At 46.5% G+C, this 15,409-nt stretch overlaps 2 protein-coding genes across 3 annotated transcripts; one reads left to right on the forward strand and one right to left on the reverse strand.

Moving 5' to 3' along the window:
• Window positions 1-2,693: 2,693 nt before the first annotated feature.
• Window positions 2,694-9,863, reverse strand: LOC119844203 (surfeit locus protein 1). 2 transcript variants are annotated; one of them, XM_038374740.2, is made up of 9 exons: window positions 9,736-9,863; window positions 8,106-8,187; window positions 7,522-7,649; window positions 6,835-6,917; window positions 5,641-5,832; window positions 5,192-5,264; window positions 4,603-4,765; window positions 3,757-3,838; window positions 2,694-3,384 (listed from the first exon to the last, which is right to left on the reverse strand). In XM_038374740.2, the coding sequence occupies exons 1-9, from the start codon at window positions 9,787-9,789 to the stop codon at window positions 3,318-3,320; spliced, it is 924 nt and encodes a 307-aa protein (XP_038230668.1). In that variant the 5' UTR covers window positions 9,790-9,863; the 3' UTR covers window positions 2,694-3,317. The 2 variants fall into 2 exon arrangements, with proteins under 2 accessions (XP_038230668.1, XP_038230669.1); XM_038374741.2 differs by lacking the exon at window positions 8,106-8,187 and having other exon boundaries at window positions 9,736-9,837.
• A 96-nt stretch (window positions 9,864-9,959) lies between these two features.
• SURF2 (surfeit 2) lies at window positions 9,960-15,248 on the forward strand. The gene is made up of 6 exons (XM_038374738.2): window positions 9,960-10,086; window positions 10,707-10,861; window positions 11,268-11,371; window positions 12,589-12,774; window positions 13,728-13,903; window positions 15,145-15,248. The coding sequence occupies exons 1-6, from the start codon at window positions 10,009-10,011 to the stop codon at window positions 15,226-15,228; spliced, it is 783 nt and encodes a 260-aa protein (XP_038230666.1). The 5' UTR covers window positions 9,960-10,008; the 3' UTR covers window positions 15,229-15,248.
• Window positions 15,249-15,409: the final 161 nt, after the last annotated feature.

A 15,409-nucleotide genomic window follows, 5' to 3' on the forward strand; every position in this document is an offset into this window, starting at 1 on the left:
AAAGCTAGTATTAAAGCACTTGAGTAGTGTTAAGTAAATGCTAAGACAAGAACTGAATAGCCATTTTGAGTGTTCATCAGACCCTTAGTGATGGGAGTGTAAACCCAGTTAATGAAAAGGAAGCTACTGAACCTACTGTAAAGACTCACTAAACTAGAAACCACTTCACCCCTTACTGCCAGTCTTCTGTAGTGTGCTGGGTAACTTCTGCCTTAATACTTGTATGCTGTAAAACCTGGTGAAATTCACCAGAAAATTTAAATGCATCGCATATGTATGGCCCACGTTTCTCTTTAAATGGACCTGTGGCTAAGGCAGTGCACTGGGCCTCAGGACTTGGTTGCAAAGCTAGGAACTGAACCTGCAGCTCCTGTGCAGTGGGGCACTTCATCTTTGTCAGTACACAACTTGTAAAATGGAAGATTTTTTTTTTTTTTTTTCCCTTCTGGCTCTTGTAAGTCCCTTTCCCTGGCCATTTATTGTGGCTTTGTCTGAAATCTCTTCACATGACCTGTATCGTTAAAGCAGTATAATCCCTATTGGGGATGCAGCTATGGTTTGTCTACGAGCTATGACGACTGTAGGCCAGGCTTGTGATTTTTAAAAGGTGGTTTATCTAGCTCAGGGGTTCCCAAACTGGGGGTTAGGACCCTTCGGGGTCACTAGCTGTCAGCATCCACCCCAAACCCCACTTTGCCTCCAGCATTTGTAATGGTGTTAGTGTTTTTTAATTCATTGGGGGGGGTCACACTTGAGGCTTGCTATGTGAAAGGGGTCACCAGTACAAAAGTTTGAGCCACTGATCTAGCTCATTCTAATTTTCTAAGCTTGATCTAATAAACATGACTAGACATGTACCAAGCTGGCTATATTAAACTATTTTCACTTGATTGCTTTAAGTTATGTAGCTGACATACCTACATCAAAATCATGCCTTTTTAAAATCCTTGTCAAGGCCTGCTTAGTCTCAAGCTTTACTGTAGCAAATGTCAAGAGGGGCACTTTTGTTTTCCAAGGTTTAAGTGTTTGCAATTTTTGAGTTTTATGTAGATGCTAAAAACTCCTGGGGTTTAGGTTTTTACTCCTGGGGGAGTTGTGCACATGTGCAGAATTTGTCCTCCACAGCTGCTTGTTTCCCTTCAGAAAAATGACTTTCTGAGGCATAAGCAAAGGGAAGCCTTAGGAGTAGTCATGCAATCCTCCCCACCACCTTCTGCACCCATGGCTTCTTAGCTGCAGGGGGAGGGATCTTTGTACAACTGCTCCCTCAGTGAGCCTCAACCAGCTGGACCCAGATCCCCACCCCAGAGTGCCACTCTCCAGCAGCTGGACCTTCCACTAAGCTCTGTCCTGACCCAACCACCTTCAGCTTGCCTCCCCCTGCAGAGTCCCATTACCATTGCTCCTAGAACCCCTAACAAGCCTATATGCATCCAGATCTTCCTACCCCCCCAGTGAGCCACCTGCACCCAGATTGCTCCACCCAGAACCCTCTCAACCCCCACCTAGATCCCTCCACACTTGGAAGCTGCACAGTGATCTCACCTCTCTGACAGGTTTCAGGGTAGCAGCTGTGTTAGTCTTGCTTTGCAAAAAGAAAAGGAGGACTTGTGGCACCTTAGAAACTAACAAATTTATTTGAGCATAAGCTTTAGTGAACTACAGCTCACTTCCTCTATGCAGCCAGTAGCCTATGCTCCCTAATGCTATGCTGAAGCCTCCACATTTATTTGACAAAATTTGTAGAATTTTAAAGCGTGCAGAATTTTTAGTTTTTGGCATAGAGTGCCCTCAGGAGTAGCTCTTTATACATGTAATGAATGTACAGTATGTGCTACTGGAATGAGTAACCTTTACTTGTGCATTTTAGTGTAGTACTCTTTCAACTAGCACTGTAGCTCACGAAAGCTTATGCTCTAATAAATTTGTTAGTCTCTAAGGTGCCACAAGTACTCCTTTTCTTTTTGTGAATACAGACTAACACGGCTGCTACTCTGAAAACTAGCACTAGGGAACTGTTAGTGTGCTTTAGAAATCACACTGCTGTAGTATGCATTACAGCTCTGTGGGCAAGCTCTTAGATACAGGGTGGTGGTTTTTGGATAAATGCTGACTCACTGTTTTTAGCTAGGCTTTTATCAGTTAATAAAAAGAAGCCCTATGTCTAAGGTGTAGAACTAGCCACCTGCTATTCACAACTTAGAGTTTAGCACTTAACACTCTGAATATTGTAGAGGGAGCCTAGCTACTGAAGAATGGGATTCACAAAAGCCAGTATGTATGAGTTAGCCACTACAAAACTCATGTTACCTAAGCCCTGCCTCTCAAAGTTACTCTTTGCATTTACAGGGGGGAGCTGAACCTGTGTATCCTGCACAGATATTGTAGCCACTAGCCTAAAGGTTAAGGTGTGCATCTCCCCCCCCCCCCCCCGACCTTGTGTAGGTTTAGGCATGCCCAGACCATATCTACCAGAGGGGACCTAAAGGTAAGATAGGTGAAAGAACCCCCTAGTCAGGGCTGGTGGGGCTTAGACACTGTCAGGGTAATGCCAGGGCTACCTAAACTATTAGTATTATAGCACCTACCCCCTTAAGTTAAGGAAGCTTAAGTGCAGAGGATCTAATCTCTCCTAGCTGATAAGACATGGTGAGTTCTTGGTTCAGATATACACAGAGCAAAAAGACCACATGTACACAAAGCCCTTTATTTCCTCATCTGCAAACCTTCCCCTGTGAAGTGCATTCTTTAATAAAAACAATCCAGAGGACCTGATTCGTTGGATCATGAGTGAACTTTGAGAGGTATTTCTAATAGTTTCCACAATCATGACAAATACTCAAATTGTACCTCATACCTCCTTGTAATTGATAAGCTATTTCCTGAATTATCACCTACACCAGGTGAAAGGCGCAATCAATTTGAAAATATTTCTTCACCTTCTGCAAAAACAGGCAAGGCAGTGATAGCATAAGCCCTACCCAACCATGGCTCAATGCTTCCAAGTAGCTGCTACAACCAAATTTCCAGTGAGTAGCCAGACTCATGATGCTAGAACATCTGGCTTTACAGATTTCTTTTACAGAATCTGATCAACAGTTTTATGGTAGTTCACTAGCTGCACTGATTTACAGAGCAGCATAGCCACAACAAGCACTTGATAGGCCAGAGCCAGCTTGGGATGAAGACTCTAATGAAACTTGCAATTTGTGAATTTGGTTCTTTCACAGCCAGGCCAGTTTCTTCTCTGTGGGTCTTCTGAGAGCTTGAGATCTTGTATGTGCTGCATCGAGGAGTGACCCATAGGGGGCCTTCTCTCAAAGGGGTATTTTTTGTATGAACTTTTTGTACCACATGTAGGATGTTGCAGCACATAAGCCATACCTGCAAAGGGGAATGGAAGAGTCAGTCAGAAAGGGAACAAGACAGCTTCAGCGGATGACTTTAAAGGGGGAGGGTTGGCTGACGATATTATACTGCTCTGCAGCTGCAACTTGGATTACTGGAGCGTATACCATCCACAGATCTTCAAGTATTTTCCATACATTAGGCCTTAAAAGAACTCATTTTACAGATAGGGAAGTGGAGGCACAGAAAGGCTAAGTGACTTGTCACAGGCCATAAAGCGAAGCAGTAGGAAAGCCAGATATTTTTGAGTCAATGCTGTTAACTCCCTCGCTTTCAGCCCTCCCAGTGTTGCATAAGTCAGCCAGTTTAAACTCTGAAAGCTTAAAGTAATAGTTAATGCAGACTTACCAGGTTATTATGTACTGCATATGTTCATTCCTCAAGGTCACTCTTGTCTGGCCTCCAATGGGTCCCCCTGGGACTGTGCTCCCTATAAGTACAATATGGTGCCACAGATTAAAACATGCTTAAAGAATAGTGTTTATACAACACCAAGCACAGTGGGGTCTTGGTCTATGATTGGGGCTATGGTAATATACATTAATAGTCTGTATCGCACATGACTGTTCTAGAATCAGAACTACCATGGGGTCAGTATCTCCCCATCCTATTGCCCACTGTGCCTACAAGTTTCTTGAGTTATTTGCAAAACCTACTGCAGCAGCAGCGTTGACTCTTCCCTGGGATCTCAATGGTAAATATAAAACATTTTTGCTGTAGCAGCAGCATTCTATAACAGGTGCCGTTTTCCTTCTTGAGCCCAGCCACATGAAACAGGTGCTCTTATCTCTATGGGGGTGTTGGCTTGGCCCCTTGCTGTAGGAATGGAGGTGAGAGCATAGAATTCTCATGCACCTTTGCATTCTGAGCTGTCATTCTGCAGTGCTGGTGATCTTACTCAAGATACTAAACTTGGCAAAATACAGGAAACAAAGATAGAGGTGCAATACCTGTCTGCCCAGCCTACTGTCTTGAAATGCCCGAGGTAAGTCTCTAGAGAAGTGCACTAAAGTCTAAGCCAGTTAGCAAATTAATATTTCTACACTAAGAAAAATAAGCAAAGTACTTCTGTCAGTCGCTGCGCTAGGACTCCTGCCTCCCACAGGTATTTCAGATTTCAGGGCAAGAGACACACTAGGCCACTCTCAAACCAAGGAGGAGATAGGAGAATCTAGCTCTTTGTCTTTGTCTTACTGAAATCTGCATCGATAAAGATGGGCTCAGCACCAGTCACCCTCGCCATAGCCTCCAGGTCACGGTAATGCCAGCGGTTCTTTTCTATGTTGTTTTCAGGCACAAAAGGCTTCCGGGTTTCTGACAGCCTCACCACTCCAACAAGGTCTGTTTCGTCTCGGATCTAAAGGGGGGGGGGAAGGGGTGGAAACAATAGCAGATTTCTTTGCAGCTTATACCATTCCAAAATTCCCATGGGCCCTGGTGAATATTTATCTGGGTCATAAAACTCCAGCACCATCCAAGGCCCACAGAGGGGAGAACTGATGGTGCCGCAGGTTAAGACAAAGATGTATAGCAGGGGAATGGGCAGATCAATATCAGTTTCTCATTTTAAAGAGCACTACATTCATTCAAGCCAATGGGGAGAGAAATCCCACCTGCTTTGAGAAGTACAATGTATCCCTCCACTTCAAGATACTGAATAGTCACGTGACCTACTATGGTGCCAAACGCATCTAGGCATATGATTATTGACATATGAACAGCTTCTCCTAGACAGTCCCAGAGCAGAACTCTAACTAGTGAGGCTTTACTCTATTCCTCTTACCTGTCCTTTCAGTCTGGTCTCTGGTTTCACCTTCTTTTTAGGGACAAATCCTCGATTGACTAGAATTGTGATCCTATAGTTACATATAAAAACACAAGAAGAAAAGAAAAAATCCTTCACAAGCAAAAGCAAAACTCCAATCACCTTCCTCTACTTCCTGAACTACCTACCAAGGAGGTTAGCAAGCCAGGTGTTTGGTGGCCACTTTTTTTTAGCCTGTTAAATGTATTTAAAACCCACTGTAATCAACACTTAGGAGTCAAGGCTCAGTGGCCCTACTGATTATCAGGAAGATTCTTAGAAGGGGAAAAGAATGATTTATACAAGTCCAGCTGCTGCAACTCAACCTTTGGAAGGGAGGAGGAAGCAACACATGCTTCAGAGTTTCAGTTGCCTGGCTGTAGCACAGCAGTAATACACACGATTCTCTAGTTAGTATCTGAATATACCCTAGGTCTGTGCAGTAAAAGGGAGTAATGACATTTGCTCCACTTTCTGGGTTGGATGTCAGCCGTCCAGCTTCTCTGGATTCTCGTTCAGGGTCCACCAATGAACGTGGCAAAATATAGAGCTCCTTGGAGTGGTCGAAATACCCTCGGGCCTTTACAGACCTGTACTCCAGTTCCTTTAGCTCCATGGGGCTGCAGGGAAACATGATGCATGGAAATGAAAGATGCAGTTAGTTCCATAATTTCATTTAGGATTTATCTCCTTCATTATTCCCCCACAGACCAATTTGCAAGGTGGCAAGTAAAGCAAAGAAGGCACTAGCAACAGTGAAAACAAGGCGGGGGGGGGGGGGGGAGAATGCCCCTGAGATAAACAGCTGGCTTCATAATTTAGTAGCACAAGAGAAAAGGTTACATCAATTCACAGTAAGATCAGTCAGTAGTATCCCAAGTGCATCCACAGATGCATAAATCAGTTGAGTCTCTTCCATGCCACTTGCACCCAAACGTCTCTTATGTGACCCAGCTAGGCAAACACCAGTCAGAGAGGAGGAGGGTCTGCTTCCTGCTAACACAGCACATAGATGCCTAATCAACAGGAGAGATTTCCCTTCCCATCTCAATCCCCGAACTTGCACAAATTGGGAGTGTTTTCACACTCAGTATTGGATGGCCATGTGATCTAACAGAACCCTTCTCCCACACCGCTTTCCTCCATCTGACAAACTGTTTCCATGCTCAGGCAGAACCCAGGCACTGAGGGCATGATCCAAGGCTCTCTGAAATCAATGGGAATCTTTCCATTGACTTCAGTGGTCTTTGGATCGAATCCTAAGCACTGTCCCTTCTATGGGTCTCATCCCCAGCAATACCTCCAATAGCTTCCTGCCCCGGAGTGGTCATCCTGTGCATCATACTTGTCTGAATTATACTGCAAACTCTACAAGACAGAGACCTTGCCTTTTTGCATGTCTTTAAAAGTACTGCGGATATTTATGGCAGTCCCTGTTTAAAATAATGGAACTAACATGACATTTACCTTCCTTCCCTTCTTGTCCACACATTGTTTTTTGTGGCATCCCTTCATTTGTATGTCATCTAGTAAGCTCCTGGGAGCGAGCATCATGTCTAAAGTTCTTAGCACATAGTTGGAGCTACATAAATAAACAGTAGCATCCCAACTCTCACACTTACTCTATAGGCAGAGGAATGGGCTCTGATGCAACTCTTGACTCCAAATCTGCTATCAATTTTAGCTTCCACTTCCGACGCTGAACCTGGGAATGCACAAACGCACAAGTAGTAGTGCACAGTAGTGTCATATATATGGGAGCTGTTTATAATGAGTTCTTGCAATTTTGGGAGGGAAATCCACATCATCGTCAGGATTTTTTCTTCCATCATGGGTCACATTGGTCTATTAAAGGAAAGGCTGTGATATGAAAAGTGAGACCACTACATTTTCGGGAGGAAAAAAAAGTGCTGAAACATGGGTTTAAGGAAAATGAATCTCCCATCCTCAAACTTGCATGGAATTTGCCAACAGACAGAAAGACAAAAAAAGGGGTCAAATTTTGGGGTTGGCCACCCTCTATGTTGCCACTTAAGAGGGCCATGTCTGAGTTAGGCCATAGATACTTGCATAGAATATCAGGGTTGGAAGGGACCTCAGGAGATCATCTAGTCCAACCCCCTGCTCAAAGCAGGACCAGTCCCCCAATTTTTGCCACAGAACCCTAAATGGCCCCCCAAAGGATTGAACTCACAACCCTGGGTTTAGCAGACCAATGTTCAAACCACTGAGCTATGCACCATCCTGAACAGTTCCCACTTCTTCCTAAGTGCTCAGATATCTCAGGACAATGAAATGGTGGTATTTACCTGCCATGTACCAAGACAAAATGTGGTGAGGGGGATCAGTAAAAGGCCCCACTTGAATAAGACATCCTCTTCAGATTTAGCAGAAGCTGCTGTGGAACTTCTACATCTGCAGGATCTCAAGCAAGTCTCTGGAATACATTAAAATGAGAAACAGGATATGTGGGGTAAGGACCCAGCTAAATTCCTGCAGGGTTTGCACCATCAGAAACGGAAGGTGAACATGCTCCAAAGCTACCATTCTATTGCCTTAATACTAGTCAGATATTTTATTTACATTATATGAGGTATCTATTAATAGGATACTTGGAGATTTTCATCTTCAGAGAGCTTTATAATTAGTTAATCTTCCCTGCATTCCTTGAGGTGGGTGAAAGAACTCTTATTTATGACAATAGCCTTTAATTACATTGAATCCTAATACATTTAAAATAAAATAATTACCCACTACCAAAGCAGAAGCTGTTCCTCTTTTCACTCTCCTCATACCAAATATTGTTGCAATGTAGCATAGATACAAGGCTGCTCAAAATACAACACCTTTTGGAATAAGACAAATGAGTAGGACCCAAAAAATTCTCCCTTACCTTTACTTTGCTGAACCAAACCAGAATGTGCTTTAATAAGAGAATATCCAAAAAAATTTCTTCTGACCGAACAGTTTGATATCTAAACAAAATGAGAGACATCTTGTAGCCCAGTGGCTCTTAAACTTTTTTTTACTGGTGACCCCTTTCACATAGCAAGTCTCTGAGTGTGACCCCCCCTTATAAATTAAAAACACTTTTATATATTTAGCACCATTATAAATGCTGTAGGCAAAGCGTGGCTTGGGGTGGAGGTTGACAGCTCGTGACACCCCCCCCCATGTAATAACCTTGTGACCCCCTGAGGGGTCCCAACCCTGAGTCTGAGAACCCCTGTTGTAGCCACTCTGCTTTGCAATTGGCCCCACATGATAATGGTTGTCACAGTGATCTTATGATTTTATTTGCTGGGGAAAAGGTATTGTAGATCTCATCTGAACTCATCCCTAACTCATTCTAATTTAGATTACAATACAAAGAATTTAAAATCAAATTTCAATTTTAGGAATATAGTTCAATTATGACTGCTCTTTGCCTTCATGTTATTCTGTATTAGAAATCAGATAGAACAAATTAAGGATGCTGTTTCTTAACACGAATGGGAACATCTCCTTGCTATAAATGCCATCAGAGTTCTAGTACTTCATAATTTTTGAGCTTCATTAAATCAGTTGGTATATTACCATTTAACAGACATGGCCAGACTCAAATACTTTGTCTCCTACCATCATCATCATCATGTTGGTTAATAACAGATTGACAGCTGTCAGTCGTTATTGGTCAGTATTTTAGAGCTAGCTTCATTTAGATTTGGACACTACTGGATGGCTTAATCCCTGACACAAGATGTCCCGTTTATCTATGTCCTGCTGTCATCTCACAAGCTCAACATCTAATTGACAAAAATGAATAAACTCCAGAAGTGGTGCAGTGACTGCAGATGCAAGCAGACCAACCAGGATGTGTTCAGCCTAATCTTACATGAAGCCTGGAACATTAACTAAGCACTTTGGAGGCCCACAGTGCTATTAATAATAATGCAATAATTAACACTTCTAATACAACCTAATGTATCCTTAGAAGGTTTTCGAACTGACTAGAGTTGTGGATGATGTTTAAGAGACCAGACAGACGGGGATTCATGTACAGCAGTCGGTAGACACGCTCCCTTTTGTGATGAATGTGCCCCTCTTCCCGGACTGTATTTCAATGGGATATTTTAGCGAGCCTCGCTCCGTTTTTGAGACCTCTCTGTTCAGACTGCCACAGCTGGAAACAAGCCGCGTGTCTTTCATAATAAACCCCCCCCCCCACACACACACACCCACCCCCTTCCCCCGGCCTGACACCACTAGGGGCCCACACACTAGATACACCCAACCTAACAGCGCAGATCAAGCCCACGGCCACCTTCTCCCCGAGCCCCTGCGACAGGGCGAGGAGACGCCTGGCCGGGTGCCAGCGCCCCCCCGCCCCGTTTGCGGCAGGCGGCCTGACGCAGCGCTCGGCCCCCTGGCCCAGCCTGGCAGCGGAGAGCGGGGTGGCCTGCGCCTTGCCGGGCAGCCCGGGCCACCCCCGGCCCCACCGCAGCTATGGGCCCCGGCCGGAGAAGGGGGCCCCTGGCTCTCACCTGGTAGCTGGCCTTGCGCGGCGGCAGCGGCAGCAACCGGCCCCAGCCGGCCATGGCGGCCTCAGCGGTACCGCTCCCCGGCTCTTCCGCCCCGCCTCCACTGCTTCCTCTTCCGGCTCCCACCGGAAGCCGGGGGTGTCCGTCCGGCCGCTGCTCTCTATGGTTCCGGCTCCCAGAGCCTCCGGGGTTCCCTGACTTCCGGCTTGGGCCGTGGCGGAGGCTGGCCGGCTGCCTCCACGTGGGGGCCGGGCTCCGCCACCCTCCAGCGCCGTCATGTGCGAGGTGCCCGCGGAGGTTCAGCGCTTCCTACAGCAGCACCCGGTGCTGCGCCTCGTCGAGCCGGGCAATAAGGCGAGCGGCCTGGGGGGGGGGACCCCAGTCCCGGGGGCGGGGTGAGGCGCTGGGCCCGGGGGAGGCCCCAGTCCCGGGGGCGGGGTGAGGCGCTGGGCCCGGGGGGGACCCCAGTCCCGGGGGCGGGGTGAGGCGCTGGGCCCGGGGGGGACCCCAGTCCCGGGGGGTGGCCCAGTCCGGCGGGGGGGAGGGTCCCAGGGGGACCCCAGTCCCGAGGATGGGGGGGGGCAGGATGAGGCGAGCGGCCCGGGGGGGGGGACCCCAGTCTGGGGGCTGGGGGATCTCCAAGTCAGAGGAAGTGTTAGCTTGGGGGAGGGGGGTGCAGCGCTCATGAAGGGGAGCACAGATCTCCCTGCCTGCACCTCTGGATACCAGCCCAGCAGACAGGGCCCACAGGCTGGGCAGGGGAGGGGTCTGCTACCCCCGCCCCTTGCTCTGTTAGGGGTGGGGTTTTGGGGACCAAAATGATGTAAACAGCAGGGAAGGTTGCTTGGGGGTGTCTGGAGCCAGGGAAGAGGAGTGAGAGTCCTTTATGCCTAGCCTGGAAAGAGCCAGATTATCACAGGGGTCCTTACACTGCTCCAATAGGCTGTTTTCTTCTCTCCTTTTTGGCTGCTTAGGTAAAATGCAGGTTGACAGGTCACGAGCTGCCATGTCGGATGCCAGAGCTGCAAGCTTATACTAGTGGCAAGAAGTATCTGAGACTGATAAAGACCGCAAGAGCATTTGACTACAGCGAATTCGAGCCACACATTGTGCCCAGTACCAAGAATCCGTGCGTGTCTGTTTCTTCCTTAATGTTAGAATCATAGAATATCGGGGTTGGAAGGAACCTCAGGAGGTCATCTAGTCCAACCCCCTGCTCAAAGCAGGACCAATCCCCAATTTTTGCCCCAGTTTCCAAATGGCCCCCTCAAGGATTGAACTCACACCAGTGCTCAAATCACTGAGCTATCCCTCCCCTCCATGTTCACATGGAGCTCTTGCTATTGTTAATTGCATGGCCAATGGGGGAGTGATGCCTGAGTGTTTAAGTAGGTATCCATCCAGTGGGCTGGAAAAGCATTTATAAAGCAGCTTTGGCAGGTATTGACTCTGAACTGGCCGCTTAGAGGTGAGAGACTCTCATTTCTTGTATATAATAATTTTACTAAACTGCATATCTGGTTTTTCTTCTCTAGCCATCAGCTGTTTTGCAAGCTCACTCTTAGGCACATCAACAGGCTTCCAGAGCATGTGCTGCGTCATGTCCAAGGAAGGCGCTATCAGAGAGCGCTGAAAAAATGTAAGTGACTCTATCATCTTCTGCTGTGTTTTTTCTCTTCCCTTTCTGACCTTTTAACGTGCTCTCCTGCTATGCGTGTGTAGAGTGTTTGGAAATCGTTCTGCAGCATGGCAGTAATACAGAGCAGTGCTCCTGCATGCTTCCCCCAGCCAGGAAGGAATGGTGACCTCAAAAGTAGAGAGCAATGGTTTCCTATAGTGAACAAATTGGAGTGTCTACTTTTAAAGTAGGGATTCTCAAACTTTCCAATAGAGTGGGTCACACTTTAATTCAGGGATTGCCTTGTAGACATGTTTCCTTGCATTTGTGATCTCGTTATGTCCCTGTGGCAACTGTCACTTGCACCAAAAATATAATTAGGAAATTATTTAATATTTTTTTAGCTGCCCTTAAATACAACTTAGCAGCTGGAAATGGGGAGGAACTGGTACCAAGTGACTAGCTACCTCTCTGCACACCACAGTTTGTGAACTTCTTGGGCCTCACTAATGCAAACCTGCATAACAGGTCGTATATGTGGGGAATCGTGTTAAGACTTCAAGTCATTCTCAAGACTAAATGTGTCTGGCTCTTGACATAGTTGTGTTTCATCAGCAAAGGCACTGGAGGTTGCAGATTACTGGTCTTCAAATCCTGCCCAGGTCAGCAGTGACTAAATATCAGCATCTGTTGGCTGCTTGATGGCCTGTATGAAGTGAGCTGGCATATCCCAGTCCAGGTTCTGGTGAGCAAGCAGCCACCTCATAAAAAAACATCTCCCCTGCAGTTACAGTATCTGTAGGTACTATTGGCATTCTCATCAGATAAGCCAAGTTTTGAATGGACCAGGAAGACTGAACTACACTGCAGCCCTCGTAGGGATCTCTAAGTGAGAGTTGGGGCAGTGTATGTGGGAAGCTGGCATTGGTGTTGCTCGTGCTGTACTTCCTTAGTGGACTCCAGTCTGCAGGATTGTCGAGCCTGACACCTTTCACAAACAGTAAACACACACCCCCTTTGCTGCTGCTAGAAACCGAAATATGCGCAGTGTGACAAAACCTTAGGCTCCCTAGGTCTGCTTAAAGTCCCTCTAGATCTGCTCATAGATGCTGTTTGCATTTCTGACGTGCTACTTAGCACTGTGCTCTGCTTCTAGTCCATTCTGTTCTTAACAAGACCACCAAATTCTTGAACCACTTGCATTATTTGTGAATGAGCCCTGACTGGTTTGTTTTTAGATGAGGAGTGCCAGAAGGAGGGCGTGGAGTATGTTCCTGCCTGCCTCCTGCAGAAGAGACAGCGGCGGCGAGATGACCAGGCCGAGGGGAGCAGGCAGCCCCATAGAAAGGGAAAATTTTGGGAGCCTGTGTCCAGTGAAGAGGAAGAAGATGACACAGATGACAGCATGAGCGACTTGTACCCATGTGAGCAAGAGCTTTTGTGTTTTCTGACCGTCTTAAAGGGACGCTCTGTTTCTATTCCCTGTCTCCTCTTCCTAGTTGGCTACCTGCTGGGAAGCCACAAAGCCAACTCAATTTAATGTCAATTTAAACTTTGTTAGCAGCTTGGGGGAGGGATGCCTGGAGATAATTTATTGTTGGTTGCAAACAGAAAAGAACAAGAAAGAATTGTAGGAAAAGAGATGTAGCATTTCCTTTGCTAGCGTTATAGAGGGCAGCAGCAGGATTGGACCCAGCCAGTGATTTTACTGATGTAATGCCAGCAGGAAGAACATGCGGCATGTACAACATGTATGTGGGAAGGTGGTGATTCCTAAACACAGAATCCGGAGTGGGTGGGGGTTACTCTTCTCCAGATCCTGAGCATTAAATGCCCATTATCACTGAATCGCCACCAAAACTGAGATCGTACAAGGGGAGAAGCACTTGTCAGCATAGGACCTGCCGGAACCTGTATGCTTACAGGCGACATGCACTCCTCTGCCTTTCCCAGAACAGTCCTGGAGCCTACAATCCCACCCATCCTGCAGAGGATTTCCTACCAGGTAGGGTGAATTCTATTGAGTTCCTATCTAAAAAAGACTGGAGGAGAGATGGGGTTGTAAGGCTACTGGAGTATAACTGTTAAATATCCCCTGTAGCTGGGCTAATAAGGGTATTGGGCACTTACTACTGAAATACGGGGGTTATATTTGTCTTCCAGGTGTCTTGGTAGTAATGTGCTGTCTGGCTGTCGGGGATATTCAACCATTGCTGATAAAAGGACTGGAATTTGGTGCTTCAGTTTTGCAACCTCCAGTGCCTTTGCTGATGAAACACCTTTAAGAAAGTTGCCCGGGAAGCCATTGGAGTAAGGCTAAGTCAAAGAAGTAGGCAGAGGAATCTGATCCCAAGTTGGGTCTTACCTTGTGTTTTAGCTGAGCTTTTCCCAGAGAAAAGGCCGGTAGTGCAAGGAGACCGGGAAGGTGATGATGACTTCGTGACAGACAACGAGGAAGATGGGGCCAAGCCCGCAGAGGAAAACAGCAGCATGAATGGAGAGGAGAGTGAAAAGATGGATGAGACCAGACGAGCTGGCAACAAAAGGGGAAAGGTGAGTGTTGTGCTGCCATGCACAGCCACATCAAGGGAAAGTGTTTGCAGAATCAGAGGTGAGCCCCTGTGTGTGAGGATGTACTGCATGATTAGACCAATGATTCATCCCCTCTCCTGTCTGTGAGAGGGGCCAATGCAAGATGGGCTCAGCTGGTATAAAACCTTTCGGGGGATGTTTCCTCCTGACCCTGGAAGTCAGTGACTGGCTTAGACCCTGAAGCACTGGGTTTTTATCCTTTAGTGAACTTGTATCCTGGCTAGAGGAACAGGGGATATTATTACCCATACAAATGTCTAATCCTGGTTTCAGAGTAGCAGCCGTGTTAATCTGTATTCGCAAAAAGAAAAGGAGTACTTGTGGCACCTTAGAGACTAACAAATGTATTTGACAATAAGCTTTCGTGAGCTACAGCTCACTTCATCGGATGCATTCCGATGCATCCGATGAAGTGAGCTGTAGCTCACGAAAGCTTATGCTCAAATAAATTTTAGTCTCTAAGGTGCCACAAGTACTCCTTTTCTTTAATCCTGGTTTGAATCCTACTGCTTGCTGCCCCAGGAGTGGGAATCTTAGGCCAAGGAGACAGAAGTGTCCTTTAGGTCCTAAAATTACATCCACTACTCCCTTCTTAATCAGTCTCCTTTGGAATGAAAAGGTTGATAGGATTTAGACAGACTAAACCCTATCAAGTTGCTCCCTTTACCCTTTCTCAGTGCTCCTGATTCTGCCTGTGGATGTCTTCACAGGCGCAGACATTTTAGTCCTGATCCTGCAGTCCTTGTGTGTTTGGGAAACAGCAGGAATGCATGTTCAGGCCCTGAATGTGTAAAGTGGGCTGGTTTTCAGGAACATTATTGCTGATGGAAAAGGATGATTCTAGAAGACTCCTCAGAGGGGAGGAGGTGGATTTCCTCCTTGTCTCCCTTCCTCTACCCCAGGAAGAACAGGATCTGCAGTATTTTATGGCTCAGTTCTATGAGGAGCATTTGGTACAGACACTGTATTTGTTGGGAGCAAGGGAGGGGATGTTGTTTGTAGATCTTATACAAGGGCTGAGGGGAGCTGGAAGTCAAGTCTTGTCTCTCACTGGCCCTGTGTCCTCAGTAACTAGGACTGGGATTGTACTGACACTCAACCTGAAAAACAAGAAGCTTGGTGTGATGCTTTGTGTGAGCATTCTAGCCCTGGCCACATGCAGAGGTTCTTGGAAAGACAGTGCAATTTCTCTCTCTCCACAGCCACAGTTGAGTTCCTTAAAGAAGAAATTTAAGAGTCACCATCGAAAACCCAAAAGCTTCAGGAAAGCAGCCAATGGAAAATAAACTTTTCTATAAGTATGAAACACTAGTTGGCTGGAGGTAGTTATGTGGCAGTGTTGGTGTTCTAAACGGGGCAGGGTGGCACAAGTCCTAATGAAAAGTCTGCACCATTGTCAGGTTCCAACCATCTGTTTCTGATGGGGGGGGGGCTTTAGTAAGCTGGAGCACAAATGGGTTAAGGGTT

The sequence above is a fragment of the Dermochelys coriacea genome, chromosome 16 (assembly GCF_009764565.3).
Source record: "Dermochelys coriacea isolate rDerCor1 chromosome 16, rDerCor1.pri.v4, whole genome shotgun sequence".
NCBI lineage: Eukaryota > Metazoa > Chordata > Testudines > Dermochelyidae > Dermochelys > Dermochelys coriacea.

Coding starts and splice junctions, on each gene's coding strand:
- LOC119844203 (XM_038374740.2), bottom strand. CDS start 9,789: ATGGCCGGCTGGGGCCGGTTGCTGCCGCTGCCGCCGCGCAAGGCCAGC. Junction 8,188..9,735: donor CGCGCAAGGCCAGCTACCAG/GTGAGAGCCAGG, acceptor CATTTTGTTTAG/ATATCAAACTGTTCGGTCAG. Junction 5,265..5,640: donor TTTTACTGCACAGACCTAGG/GTATATTCAGAT, acceptor ATGTAACTATAG/GATCACAATTCTAGTCAATC.
- SURF2 (XM_038374738.2), top strand. CDS start 10,009: ATGTGCGAGGTGCCCGCGGAGGTTCAGCGCTTCCTACAGCAGCACCCG. Junction 11,372..12,588: donor TCAGAGAGCGCTGAAAAAAT/GTAAGTGACTCT, acceptor GTTTGTTTTTAG/ATGAGGAGTGCCAGAAGGAG. Junction 13,904..15,144: donor CTGGCAACAAAAGGGGAAAG/GTGAGTGTTGTG, acceptor CTCTCTCCACAG/CCACAGTTGAGTTCCTTAAA.